This window comes from Cervus canadensis, chromosome 3 (assembly GCF_019320065.1).
Source record: "Cervus canadensis isolate Bull #8, Minnesota chromosome 3, ASM1932006v1, whole genome shotgun sequence".
NCBI lineage: Eukaryota > Metazoa > Chordata > Mammalia > Artiodactyla > Cervidae > Cervus > Cervus canadensis.
Window position 1 is genome coordinate 74590626 of NC_057388.1, and position 15203 is coordinate 74605828.

The 15203-nt window shown below is 40.1% G+C and overlaps 1 protein-coding gene across 9 annotated transcripts in view; it reads left to right on the forward strand.

Moving 5' to 3' along the window:
* The window catches only part of GLI3 (GLI family zinc finger 3), a 305222-nt gene that overhangs the window by 164910 nt on the left and 125109 nt on the right, over positions 1 to 15203 (forward strand). For all 9 annotated transcript variants that reach the window (XM_043463520.1, XM_043463519.1, XM_043463518.1 and 6 more), the window contains one exon: positions 3690 to 3795. In XM_043463520.1, the coding sequence (XP_043319455.1) occupies positions 3690 to 3795 (106 nt within the window). The remainder of the gene's footprint in view (positions 1 to 3689; positions 3796 to 15203) is intronic.

Genomic DNA, 15203 nt, shown 5'->3' on the forward strand with positions numbered 1-15203 from the left:
ATTTTTATGCTTCGTCTCTGCTGTTAAGCTGTGGTCAAGCGTGTCTTGAATTGGAAGAGAGCTGTTCCATTGCGTTTACTAGAAAGCGGCTTAAGAGGTGTGATTTCCACTGATAGCTGACAGAAGGTGTAATTGTTTGCACAGACTTTATCAGTCCAGAAGAAGTTATTTTCAACTAAATCAAGAAGGAAACAAATAGGAATGAAAATGCTTAAACTAAAATCAGATGTCTTTGATCAAGTCAGAGCATATTCATATTTTTGGTTCTTTATTTAACCTAATTCCAGAATGCAGGATTCATGAATTTTCTTGTAACATAAATAAATACTTTGAGCAAACAATGCTGTAAGATGTATCACATACTTTGTCAGAATTAACTTTTAAACTCACAAAACATACTCAACAGTGAGGAATAACTACTAAATGCCCCAATAATTACTAATTCTAATCCTGAATTCTTTCCTTTTAAATATTTTTGCAATGCTTGTTCGTTTTCTCTCTCATTTTGAAAAGGAAGAGCGTGAGAGAGAGAAAGAGAAAGTGGGTTAAAATCCTGTTAAAATAATTTCTTAAAAATATAAAGATGAGGAGAAAAGGGAGGGAGGGTTAAAAATATATATATATATATAAAGATGACAATGCCTTTTATATGTCCATAAGTGTCTCGCAGTTTTCCCTGGAGGTGAAGATTTATACTGCTTGGGTAAATGCTTTTGATTTTATAGAACTGTGTGCCTGGTTTTCACCCCCTATGCGTGTAATCACTGCAACATAATTATAAATACTCATATAAAAGACAATGACTGTTACTTTTTGGATATATGAGGCATATTTTGAAGGTATAATACCTGCCCACATTTTGAGCTCTTGTGTGTATGAAAAAATCTGGGTTTGTGCATCTTCATAATTCACAGCTGCACCCACATGGAGAAAAGCAGATATAGTTAGCACCCACTTATCTGTTGGAGAGGATTTAATCACACAGCCAAGAACCAAGAAGTAAATAAGTGAAAATATCTTCCAGGTCTGACAGAATCGTCACAAAGTCCCTCAAGACACCATTTAAAATGATGCATAGGAAAAACTTGAGGAGGTGGGTCAGATGGTATGAATACTTAATTTACACCAAGTTCTAGTAGGTTTATTTCTCCAGTTTCCAAGAATGGATGACTGTTAAGTTTGAAGTCTGCTAGAGGCAAGCCCATGAGCATCAGCAGTGACTGCTAACAGGAGGGGACGAGAGAGAACCATGCCTGGGCCTGCTGGCCATCCACCTGACCCCTGATGGACCTGACCCCGAACCGCAGTGATTCACTTGGGATTGTTCAAAACTGAAGACCATGAAACATTCTCTGAGTAGATGTCAGACTTTCAAATTCATGAAATAGATTACTCCACTCAATTTTATGTTGTTTTAGGAAGGATACATCTGTTTCTTCCAGAATAGTTAAATGAAATAGGACATTTGGGCTCTGCAGGATTCCTGGGTTATGTGGGACATTTAAACTTAGTGCACCAACTAGCAAGATTTGTGTTGCAAAACAAAGCAAAACAAAACAATTCCAACATCCTTTTATAATGTCCTAAGTGATGTATTTAAAATATAACTGAATTTTTCAGATGCACTTTATAAAATGTGTAGCGTTTGATGAGGCAGTCAGCGTGTCCCTGTTGAATTTTCAGCATCATTGTACATCATGATATCACAGTGTCAATGATATGAGACAATACCAAGATGACTCCTTTCCTCTATCAGTACCATTCCCCCCCTCCTTATCTTATAAGGAGCAAGTACAAAATACAGTGAGTAATGGACATTTTCTGCACTGTAGAACCTCTTCTTCTGGGTTCTGTACCTGGTGGAGTTCAGCTTTGGGCACCTCTGTAGTGCTGTCAGGGCTGTACGTTAATAATTTTTCTCTCTTATTTTATTCTCCTAATCATATTCTTAGATTCTCAAAGCAGGCCAGCAGGAGCAAAATCTTAAAAAAAAGGGGGGGAGTAAAATATCTTTTTTAAAAAAAAAGGTTTTATAGTTGCATTCTAAAAGATGCTTGTTGGAGAAAATTTGGACAAGAGAAATATATAGGGAGGAAAATGAAAACTACTTGAATTCAACAAACACATGTATAATAGTCACCCCCAGGACTTAAGGACACTCACAGTGGAGGATGCAACCATACCCTTGTCTATGTTGACACCCCACTCCCCTGCCCAATGGGGAGGTTGTGTCACTTTTTCCAGCCATTCCTCAGGGCCTGTTCACAGGGTCTCACTTGGAATTGCTTTTACCACCTACTACACTAGGCAAAATCTTCAGACTTTTCGAAGGAGCTCATAGCCCTTCTGAGGCCTGTTTGGTGTACACATCAATTCTTGGGAGTGTTCTGGGCAACAGCGGTGTGACAGACACATGCAGGCTGCCAGGATGACCATGTATGGAAGGTAACATTCACAACACGAGTTCTGGGGTATTTGCTGTTTTATCGCCTCAGAGTTGTGAAGGCTCCCCTCCTGATCTTGGACTTCTTTCTTTATTGCTTCTTGAAACTCAGGAAAAACTTTAGTATCGGGGTGCTCCTCATGATAAAATCTGGTAAAGCTATTTTCAGTTCTTTCAGTGAATCACTATTTCGGAAAAAAAAAAGTTTATTTTCAAATTTGTCAGAGATAATCAGGGCAAGTGGGAGCAGAACTATTTTAAGTAAGCGTACACACAGAAACCTCAAAACAGTGATGCCTGACCTGAGCCAGAGCAGGAGAGGAGGCCAAAGGAATGTTGGGGCTGCAGGAAAGGAACCCCCGGTTTACTCTAAATGTCCCTCTGGCAGGCCATGTAACATCTCTGGCCAGCCTGTACATTTGCTGCCCTTGTGTTGGGATTCTGGAAGCCTGACCTAGGACAAAGAGGAGTGGGAGGGAGCATGCGTTTGAATTTTTTAAAAGTGTGTGTGTGTCTACATGTGACATGGATTCTAGCAGGTACTTTCGAAAGAACTCCTTTCCTTACAAGTGTGGGAGAGATGAAAACTAGAAAAGTTCACTTCACAGAACTTCCCTGGTGGTTAAAACTCCAAGCTCCCGGTGCAAGGGGTGTGGGTTCGATCCCTGGTCAGGGAACTACAGTCCACATGCTGCAACTAAAAAGCCTGCATACCACAACCAAGTCCGGGCACAGCCAAATAAGTAAATAAAATATTAAAATTCACATGACAGTGTCTTTTTAAAAGTAAAAAATGAGGCATTCCCTGGTGGCTGAGTGGTCAGGACTCTCAAAACTTTCATTGCTGAGCATCTGGGTTCAGTCACTCATTGGGAAAGTAACATCCCACAAGCCATGTGATGCGGCCAAAACAATAAATGCAAATGAAAGTGTTTTAGAGTCTCTTCCTCTTGGCTTGGTGGCTTCCTTCAGCCTTTGCACCCTGGCCAGTCTTTCTTCCAGGCGAGGGGCACGTGTTGAACCTCTTTCTTGCTCTCCTGTCTGGGTTCAGGTTGCAGTCAGTGGCTCTACTGTCTCATTTGCTGGTATTATTTGCTTGGTCCTGAACTTTCAAGAATTCTTCCACAAATTCTTCAGGTTAATTTCAGCCTCAGTTGTGAAGACAGTGTGGTGATGTGGCTTCATGTATGGGAATTCTGTTTCAAAGTGTTCTGTTTATACAGGTTGGACTTTCTTTCCTTTTCAGACCCTCCTCATCTCTTTCCTGCATTCCATCCTCCTGTACCAATTGACGCCAGACACCACGAGGGCCGTTACCATTATGATCCATCTCCGATCCCTCCGTTGCATGTGTAAGTATTACAACTTTGCCCATTAAAGAAACAGAACAAAATACTGGCTTTTACCATCTCAGGGTTTTTGTTACCAACACAGCTACTGGGCTTGGGAGCTGTGATAGAAGTCTAAGATTTACTTTTGAAATACGGCAAGCCTATCTGTTCCTGGACTCACTGAAGCACATCCCCGCTGCTTCCTGAAGAATGCCTGTCATACGAGGTGGCTGGCAAGTATTTCCTATATATTTTTGCTGACGTGTGCTCTGTGGCCTCTAAATACTAAATTAAAAAGCAGAGGCCTAATGGAAGGTTCCCTCTCAGAATATGTATTTGGTCAAGAGTGGATTTGAAGTTTCTCATGCTCTGATTTCTATTAATGGGAAAGCCCTGTTCCAGGGATCACAATGAGTCATAATGAAATTTTCATGGTAAATTTTCATAGCTCCTGTGGTGTCTACTCCAACAGTCACTTGATTGATGGGAACGTCACCCAAACAAAATGGCAAATGTGATCGAGCACATGGTTTACACAGAGATAAAAGGCAAGAGTGAGGGTGATAACTAACATCCATTAGAAAAGGAAGAAAAGACAGATATCATATGGTATTACTTATATGCAGAATCTAAAATAAAATGATATGAATGAACTTATTTGCAAAACAGACTCTTAGACATAGAAAACAAACTTATGGTCACCAAAGGTGGGAGGAAATAAATTAGGACTTTGGGATTAACATATACATAGTGAAGTCGCTCAGTCGTGTCCAACTCTTTGCGACCCCATGGACTGTAGCCCACCAGGCTCCTCCATCCATGGAATTTTCTAGGCAAGAGTACTGGAGTGGGTTGCCATTTCCTTCTCCAGGGTATCGGATCTTCCCAACCCGGGGATTGAACCCGGGTCTCCCGCATTGCTGGCAGACGCTTTACCATCTGAGCCCTAACATAGATACTGAATTTTTCAGATGCACTTTATAAAATGTGTAGCGTTTGATTAGGCAGTCAGCGTGTCCCTGTCCCTAACATAGATACTACTATATATAAAATAAATAAGCAACAAGGACCTACTGTATAGCACAGGGAACTCTGCCCAATATTCTGTAATAACCTAAACAGGAAAAGAATTTGAAAAAAAGTAGATATATGTGTATGTGTAACTTTGCTATGCACCTGAATCTAATACAGCATTGTTAATTAACTATTCTCTAATATAAAATAAATATTAAAAAAAAGAAGAAGACAATGTCCTGGAAATAAATGTGGTATCACTCAGTTTGGAGGGAAAGAAGATCAGGTATTCAGGATAGCCTGTCCCTAAACTGAAATGACCTTCTTTTGTAGTGTTGTCCAGAAAACTGATGTATACTGTAACAAGGGAAGTCAACCTTTGGGAGGGGCTGGCCCTTTGAATGGCCTAGATTTTACATTTAGTCATGTCTGGTAATTACCCTTCATTCTGAGACAGTAAAGTTAGAAAGCCCCAAAAATACTTTGAAGAATAATGCTAGTTATTTGGATGGTAGATTGCATCTCCCTGGCTATTCGTTACAGCTGTGTAATTACATATACGTCAAAGAAAAATGAAGTTGTTTTAAAACAAGTCCTCCTCTGTGAACAGAATTAATTGATATTAACAGCCCTAACTATATGCCCAAGTACACATATAATATTTTACCCACAGTTTTTTGGATCCATCTCCCATTACTGAACTGTAATTTCAGAGCAGATTTGCCTGGAGGTAAGTCATAAATCTGTGCTCAGACTTCTATAAGCATTAAAGGAGAAGTGGATATTTAGAGAGAATGCAGAAACTTGTGACTTATTCTTTGACTTTACACTGGAACACGAGTAAGTATTTTCAGAAGTTCTAAAGCCTGCTAAAAATACATTCAGATAAAACCAACAGGCCCATTTAAAGCTCCCTTTACAAAGGGAAGAAAACTCCAAATTCAGGCTGAAATATGCCATGGAATTCATCCTGCTCTCCCAAAGTTCTGTAGTGCCGATGGGACCCAAGCTTCTCAGGTGAGGATGTGCTGTATGGTACAGAACCAGCAAGGGCCCACCGAACCTGGGAGATGCACAGGACTGATTTCACCCAGATTCAAGTCTCTGCAACGATGAAGTACTTTGGATCAGATTTTCTATGGAATTTCAGAGTACTTCACTCTTTCAAAACTCATCTTATAGAGAAATTTCAAAAAATGAATTCATATGATAGAATGAGGGCATCCCTGGTGGCTCACAGCTAAACAATCTGCCTGCCAATGCAGGAGACTTGGATTCGATCCCTGGGTCGGGAAGATGCCCTGGAAAAGGAAATGGCAACCCACTCCGGTATTCTTGCTTGGGAAATCCCATGGACAGAGGAGCCTGTGGTGTTGCAAGGAGTCTGACACGACTTAGCCACTAAACAACAACAAGATGATAAAATGAACTAATTCCTCTGGGTTCATTATAGTTTGCCTTGTAGATAAATTCAAATGTGAATTTGTCAATTAAAACCCCAAGTCTTGGTTCTTTGGCAGAATTATAAGAATAGCAAGCCCTTGTATAGATCACTGTTTGTTCTAGGTCCTAATTGCCGTATCTAAAGAATTAGCTTGCTAGAAATAAAAACACCACGGGATAAGACAGGTCAAGTTTGGAGAAACCCAGAGGAGAGGGTTGCATTTCCTATATGGCTGCTGAGCTGGGATTTTTGTAGATTTTAGTATTGTTGACCTGTTGTATCTTTGGGGGGTTCTGCATTTGAGGATTCAACCAACCTTGGATTAGAAATATTGGAGAAGCAAACTCCAGAAAGTTCCAAAAGGCAACACTTGAATTTCCAGCACACTGGCAACTATTGTTGTAGCATTTCCATTGTATTGGGTACTATAAGTAAGCCAGAGATGACTGAAGTTTCCAGGAAGGTGTGCATAGGTTATACGCAAACACTATGCCTTTTTATGTAAAGGATTTGAAAATCCATGGATTTTGGTATCTGTGATAGTCCTGGAACCCTTCAGATACTGAGAGATGATTATACTTCCTGCTTTTTCAGCCACGCTTTAGGATCATTTAGCAGCAATTGACTAAATTGTTCTCTAGCTGCCTAAATGTTTAGTAACCTAAGATTCATCCTGTAAGGCTGGTAGATAATCCTGAAGCTCCAAAGAGAAGCTCTGGAAGGTGCTGGGAGGATGTCATTGTCTCCTGGGACTGCTGGGCATTGCAGAGTTCTGGGTGGAGACACTGAACTTAAGAAGTAGTCTCTAGGAAGCTGGGGGTAGTCTCATCTCTGTGCTTTTATAACGTGACAGTCTCCCTGCATTACCCTCAGTGGTCTTCCCTCCCTGCATGGCAAACTCCTGCTTAAACTCCTTACCCTCAAGGCCTAACTCATTCTCTCTCTCTTTTTTTTTTTTCTATTTTTTTGCCAAGCAGCATGTGATCTTAGTTTCCCGACTGGAGAGTGAATCCGCACCCCTTGCAGTGGAAGCGCAGAGTCTTAACTACTGAACCTGCAGGGAAGTCCCTCAAGGCCTATTTCAAATATCACCTTTGCGGGCAGTCTCAAAGGTTGTTCACAGAGGCTGTTCCTCAAGCACCTTGTGTGCCTTCATTGCAGCCCAATATTCTTGTCTGATCAGTCATTGCTTAGCGGTCACCGTACCTGCTAGATTTGCAGGCAGTCACTTGTTCAGGTGCCTAGTTAAATATGCTCCACAGACCTTCAAAGGGTCCAGTCTGGAAACAGCAGACTAGCAGTCAAAGAACTTGAATTGTGCTCTTGCTTTGCACTTGTTGGTGCTGGGAATTGACAACCTACAATTTCCATACATTAGTACTATTCCATGAAAATAAAGTTACCTGCCTTACCTGACTCTCCAAATTGCAACTCGAAGAGTTCAGTGAAATCATGTTCTTGTTAGCACCCTTGTGAGCATCCTTGAAAGCAGGATGCTCTCAGCAAATGTGGAGAGTTAGCATCCAGACAATTGGGGGCATGACAAACACTCAGAGATTCTATTCTGGCCTGGCTCAATCCTGAATCCCTGGGATGCTTTGGCACCTTCTTAGATGCAAATGTAGATATGCCTGTGACAGATCATTTTAGGGGTGGAGGGTAATGTAGGTGAATATGACTTGGTTACTGAAATCTTCAAAGCACATCTTTGCTTAGAGGATAACCTGGAAAAGTAAAATGATTTTATCTAGAAGTTGAATTCCAAAATGCTTGCTTTATAATTAGCTTCTAGACAATGAAATCAAGTTAGCTTACTGATTTTTTAGAATAAATATTTTTAATTGTAAGTAGACAAAATTGGGGGATAGCCTCACTGTTTCATACACATGATTATTCTGGTGCCAGTGTAACGAATTAAATGGTAAGTCTCTTGGAAACAGGACGTGTGTTGATGATGGAAATGCCAACAGATCTCTGTTTAGAAGGATGGCAGGCACTGTGATAATTATGCTATCATATCCTATCATTAATGATTCTATTGAAAGAGGTTTATAAATTGCTCCTCTTTTTAGATAAACCACCCTATATTAAGGCATCAACGATATGGCGCAGAATTAAATTAAAATCTCATAAAATGAAATATGCTCTGTATTAGCTGTTTGACACTTAATTTGCCTCTGAATGAGTAGAGGAAATCACAAATTAACCTGCCTTTGTTTTTCCAACCATGGCTTATTAGGTGTTAGAACAACTGCAATTACAGCCTAATAATAACCACCAAGCCTTATAAATATGTACGGAAATACGTCAGTTTGTGTTAAAGAACCCAGTTTGTTAAGTGGAATGCCTTTCTTTAGCTTACCCGATTTACTCTCACAGAGTTTATGGTTAGGCAGTGTAGACAGAGTATAGAAACTTAAATTGTTCCAAATACAGTTCTCAAAATAATGTTAGAATTTATAGTATTTTCTTTCTTAACTTAAAATCATAAATTTCAGTTCAGGATTTTAAAGTGAGATATGAAATGTTAGTGTCGTTTTTCCCTGAGTTGTCATGTAAAGATTGTCATAGAAAATGTATAATTCCTACATTATGTTTATTTAATTCAACAGTGTGAAAATTAAGAAACACTGGATATGGGGCATATCCGGTTTTCTTCTGAAAGTTATTCTTCACTGAATTCACCAGAACTTACGTTCAGTAGATAATTGGAGCATCTTGTTCTCTCTCAAATCATTTGTTTCGACCACAGAGTTCATGTTTTATCAAGCCATGGAGAAAAAAGTACAATGTTTTACAAAAATATTAATGAGTATATTTTATTATGTTGCTGAGATCATTAGGAGTGTAAATAACAGAACCTGGAATCTGTAGCCACATAGTGCTGGCAGGAGTTCCATGTGGTCACTTCTTGGCCTTGGCCTTATCTCTGTTCCCTGCCCTGTGCTATTTCCATCAGGGCTGTGGGCTGCACAACTCCAGGAGGCAATGCTGTAGCCTATGGGGATGGATGATGTTCTCTAGGTTAACGATTACTACTTATTTTAAAATCCCACTTGGAAATCTAAATGATTGGGGTATTGCATCCCTCTGCCCTAGAAACAGTTGTTTCAAGTGACTACTTACACTTGCATTTTGAGTGTATGCTTTTTTCTTGGCTTTAATGTTAGAACACATTTAAGCATGGGCTTACTTTTGAAAGCTAGGCAGGGTGTATTCATGGAAACCCAAATTATAAAGTTTTAATTCCACATTCATTCTGGATTTTCACTTGAGAAAAAAATGTTGATCTTTTACATAGAGTTATTTTGAGCCAAAGTTTTCTCATTTACGGACCGGTATGAATTGAATTTCAGACGGTCCTTGTGCTTCTTTCTGAGCTTGGCAATTTACTTTTTTCAAAGCCTCAGTTACTAATTCATGACAATAACTAGAGCCCCACAGATCTTGCCAGTGGAGCTGAGAGCCATCCTTGTTGTGTGCTATGAACGCGAGCAGCACAGCACCCTGAGCCAGTGCTCTGACAGGCTGTCGCATTTCACCATCCACTTCACTGATTCATTTTAGAAAATCAGCCTCATCTTTTCTCTCCTGGGGGAAATGAGCACTCATGTTCTCTTCGACACAGCAGCTCTCTTTTTTTTTTCCCCCTCTCTTAGGCGAGTCAGTGTGCCTCTTCCTAAGACTGCCTGACTCTCTGGAATTATTCCACCTAAGTAAGAAGAGCTGTTCCTCCCTCCAAAAGTGGCCCACTTCCTGGCGCCTGGAGAGAGGACAGTACATGGTAGATCATTAACATTAGCTGGGAAAGAGAGGGCTTTGAAAGTAAGTAAGGCTTCCCTCAACCCTTTTAGAGTTAGAGCTAGGAGATGAGTAGCAAGTTTGGAGTCTGAATAAATACATTTCTTTCCAGATAAAGAAATCTCTAAGAAAAGATAGATCATTATGGTAAAAGCTTAGAGAAAGAAAGAGGCAGTGGATGACCAGAACTGCAACTCAGTTCCTCTCTGTCCTCTCCTCCCTCCCTCCCTAGATTCAGCACCCGTGTGAGCTAGCTGCTCTGCCTACTGGAGCTCCTCTAATAACTATTCAGAAGCAGCCTTCAGTCTAGCCATCTACTTAAACTTTGTGATGGGCTCCTAATGTATAATAGTGATTTCATTCTTTTCAGTCCCAGGAAAGTCTCCAGTAAGATGCAGAGACTGAGCAAAACTTTGTGTTTGGGGGCATAACTGGCTTGGAATGTTTTAATAGTGCAATTAAAAATTAACAAAGGCAAGTCCTTTCTCTTCTCCTGTGTTTGTGCTCTACCCTAAACGTTTTTTAAGACTGATAAAGTGTGATGACACCCCAGACTTCAGGCATGCTTCATTTTACTATGCTTCTCTTTATGGTGCTTGCAGATATTTAACTTTTTACAAATGGAGGGTTTGTGGTAATTGTGTTTTGAGCAAGTCTGTGGGCACATCTTTCCAACTGCATTTGCTCACTGAGAGTTAGCATTTTTTAACAGAATATTTTTAATGAAATATTTTAAAATTTAATGAATATTTAATAAAATATTTTTAATGAAAAGTATTGACTTTTTTTAGACATAATGCTATTACACACTTAATAGACTAAAGTATAGTGTGAACATAACTTTTATATGCACTACTACGTGGGTGCTCAGTCATGTCTGACTCTGTGACCCCATGGACTTTAACCCAGTAGGCTCCTCTGTCCATGGAATTTTCCAGGCAAGAGTACTGGAGTGGGTTGCCATTTCTACTCCAGGGGATCTTCCCGACCCAGGGATTGAACTCATGTCTCCTGCATTTCCTGCAACGGCAGGCAGATTCTTTACCACTGCACCACCTGGGAAGCCTTTATATGCCCTGGGAAATCAGAATATTCATGTGATGCACTTTATTGTGATATTGGCTTTATTATAGTGGTCTGGAATTGAACCCCCAATATCTTGCAGGTGGGCCTATGTGTCAACTACTGTAGCTAACACTTTGTACACTTTGTAACACTCACTTCTACCCTAAGAAAAGAAAAAAAGAAAATGAACTAGGTTATAACCAGATGTCCTGCAGGTAAAGACCATCTGTGCATGTCTTTGAATTTGCTAGGCTGAGTCCGTGCCTTACAGAGTGACTTCTGGATAGTCATTGCTTTCTATGATGATAATGGGTTGTCCTTTTTTAAGCCAGTGCAGGATGATTGCCATCCTCTTTGTTTTTAATTTTTTAGTTTGGTGGAGTGTGTCATCTCCTGTCAACAAAATTAGTACACTTAGGACTCAAAAGGACACAATAACAACTGAAGATGGTGTTAATATAAATACCTATTGCAGTGTCAGATGCTGTTCACCACCAAATATATTGTGTGTGCATGCTGCTGCTGCTGCTGTTAAGTCACTTCAGTCGTGTCAGACTCAGCCATTCACAATAATAATGGCCGTCACTGTAAAATGACATTTTTCTGTACTCACTGTGAGCATAGTTTTAGAGACTTTACAAAACTATCTCATATAATAGAATAGCCAGCCCAAAGGTGGAGTTATTATCAGTAGCCTCTTTCCCAGGATATGGAAATCTTGACATAGAGAAGTTAAGGGTCGTGGTTATTTAAACCTAGACATCAGACACTACATTCCTAGCACTTGACTTTCATCCTCTCCTCATGAAAATGAACGCCGGAGCCTTAGCTGCTTCAGTTTATGTACATGGATGTGTGCACGTGCATACTGAGTCGCTTCAGTTGTGTCCCACTCTTTGTGACCCTGTGAACTGTAGCCTGCCAGACTTTTCTGTCCATGGGATTCTCCAGGAAAGAATACTTGAGTGGGTTGTCAGGCCCTCCTCCAGGGGATCTTCCCAACCCTGGGATCAACCCTGTGTCTGCATTGGCGGGCAGATTCTTCACCACTAATGCCACTTGGGAAGCCTGTTGATATATATGAGGAGCCTGGCAGACTACAGTCCATGGAGACATACAAGAGTCAGACATGACTTAGTGACCAAACAACAACAACAATAATAATATACATATATACATATATATATATATACATACACATACACTATGTATTTATTGGATGAGCCTAAATAAGTCTAACAACACCTGACAGGAAATTTTGAATGTCACAGACTGTCATTGTCTTCTGCAAAATTCTAAGTTAGTAATATGACAGTAATGAGAAAAGCTAGTAAAAGCCTTATCTGTAGCCACCAGTTCCCCCCGCCCCCCAATTAGATATACGTCAAGGTTTGCTACTGTAGAACTTGTGATGCCTAACATCTGGACATTGGTATAAATAGCTGCATAGAATGTTCAGTGAATTGTAATTCATCACTTGGTAGAAATGTTGAAAAATACTTAATAGTGGCATTTGAGAGGACCATAAGAAAACATGGATAAATAATAATCAATGATTACAACTGTATACTCTATAACATGTAAGCCATATTGGATGAGATTGCAACATGTATCTGCCTGGAACCTTCTTCCCTTAGGTGTCCATGGCTTGTTCCCTTGCTTCATGCATTTCTTTGCACAGACATCTCCTTATCAGAGAGGTCTTTGGTTAAGAACCATCTAATGACTAGGGATTGCCAAACTATGGCCTGTGAACTATCCAGCCAGGGCCTGTTTTTGTAAATAAAGTTTTATTGGAATCCAGTGACCGTCACTTATTTACTATTGTCTATTCTATGGCAGCTTTAGCAATCAAGGGCAGTGTTGAGTAGTTGAGATAATGAACAAAACCTATAACACAAAGTTTGCCAAGATCTGATCTAAATTAACACATTCTTTCTAGCCTCACTATCCTCTTTCTCTGCTTTATTTTTCTTTCTTTCTTTTCAGTTGGGGTATAGTTGCTTTACAATGTTGTGTTAGTTTCTGCTGCAAAAAACATGAATCATCTATATGTATACATATATGCCCTCCCTCTTGAGCTTCCCTCCCATCCCCTTACCCCCATCCCATCCATCTAGGTCATGTCATTCACCTGTTTTTAAACTTCTAGGCCATTTTTCATTGCTATTCCCAACATTTCTCATTGTATATCATATAAGTTCAAAAAAAGAAAATGTCTTATTGTTTGGTTATCATTTCTCATGATCAACTAAATCACTGTAAAGCCTGCCTCATTTTCAAGCACCACCTTAGACCATCTACATCCACAGTTCCTAGTCTAAGTATGAAAATATAGGTGAGTTTCAATTCCTAAACTTTAAAATTTTAATGAGCTGGCAGATGAACCACCACACACTTTACTTTGCATAGTAAAGACATGGTGCTTTAAGGGCATATGACTTTTTTCTGGTTTGCAATATACCTTTTTTTAGAAAAATGAAATATAGTTGATTTACAGTGTGTTAATTTCTACTGTATAGCAGAGTGATGCAATTATACATATCAGTTCAGTTCAGTTCAGTCGCTCAGTTGTGTCCGACTCTTTGCAACCCCATGGACTGCAGCGCACCAGGCTTCCCTGTCCATCACCAACTCCTGGAGCCTACTCAAACTCATGTCCATTGTGTCAGTGATGCCATCCAACCATCTCATCCTCTCTTGTCCCCTTTTCCTCCCACCTTCAATCTTTCCCAGCATCAGGGTCTTTTCAAATGAGTCAGTTCTTTGCATCATGTGGCCAAAGTGTTGGAGTTTCAGCTTCAGCATCAGTCCTTCCAATGAATATTCAGGACTGATTTCCTTTAGGATGGACTGGTTGGATCTCCTTGCAGTCCAAGGGACTCTCAAGGGTCTTCTCCAACACCACAGTTCAAAAGCATCAATTCTTTGGCACTCAGCTTTCTTTATAGTCCAACTCTCACATCCATACATGATTACTGGGAAAACCATAGCTTTGACTAGATGAACCTTTGTTGGTAAAATCATGTCTCTGCTTTTTAATGTGCTGTCTAGGTTGGTCATAGCTTATATGCATACATTCTTTTTCCTATTCCTTTCCATTATGGTTTACCACAGAATATTGAATCCTTTTTATCCATTCTATATGCAGTAGTTTTGCTGTATTTCTAAAGACTGAAATACTGAATTTGGTCATTGGTTACAGAGAAAGCAGGCCCTAATTGTAGTGCATATTCACAGAGTGAGCGCCAGCTTCTTGGATAAATTCCTGTGTCCTTTGTGCAGTGCTCAGCAGTCCAGCCCTGAGCAGATATTGACTGAAGGTATTCGCTGCCACTGAACCGGAAGTGGCCAGCTCTATAGAGCCTGCCGTCCAGCCTGTTGCGGGGGCCTGGGGGTTACTGGACTGTAACAGACTTTTTTCTTTGAGTACAATGCTCCCACTCATGTTAAGCCTGGTTTCAAAGAAACTAGAAATTTACTGCCATCGTTGTATTTATTTTTCAAAGTATGCGGTGGAGAAAATTGAACTTTCACAGAATTTGTCCCAGTGGGAAGGCACTTTCTGGTTAGTTTTTAGGGTGATAAATACCACCCAAAATCCAAGCTGCCTGCAGCTCTTCCTCCGTGGTCATCTCTCCTTCACTTAGGTAACTGAGCCCGCTTCTTCCACCTAAACAAAGACATGCCATTTCCTATAGCTGCTCAGCAGGCCGAGTTTATTTCAGACCCTTCCCCAGAGGAACAAAGGCCGGAGACACAGGGCTGCCTGTCACTCATTTCTTTTTGTTATTGTTGCATCCCCACCCCTGCCCCCAGCAAAATTCGTGCATCAAAAAAAAAAAAAAAAATATATATATATATGTATATATATATATATATAGTATTCACAGATTTGTTTCCAGGAAACTGCTTGCTAACTTTTTGAATCCTAAGTGACAAATTAGCTAGACTTTTGCATTTTTGATGACCCGAGTCAACTAAGCACACAAAAGGAAAGGGCCAGAAAAAGGTCTGTCTTCAAACTCATTCTCTGAGTCCTAGGGTAGTGATGTGTTTGCAGAACATACGTTAGATAACTATATTGAAAAGGAATTTGAAAAAT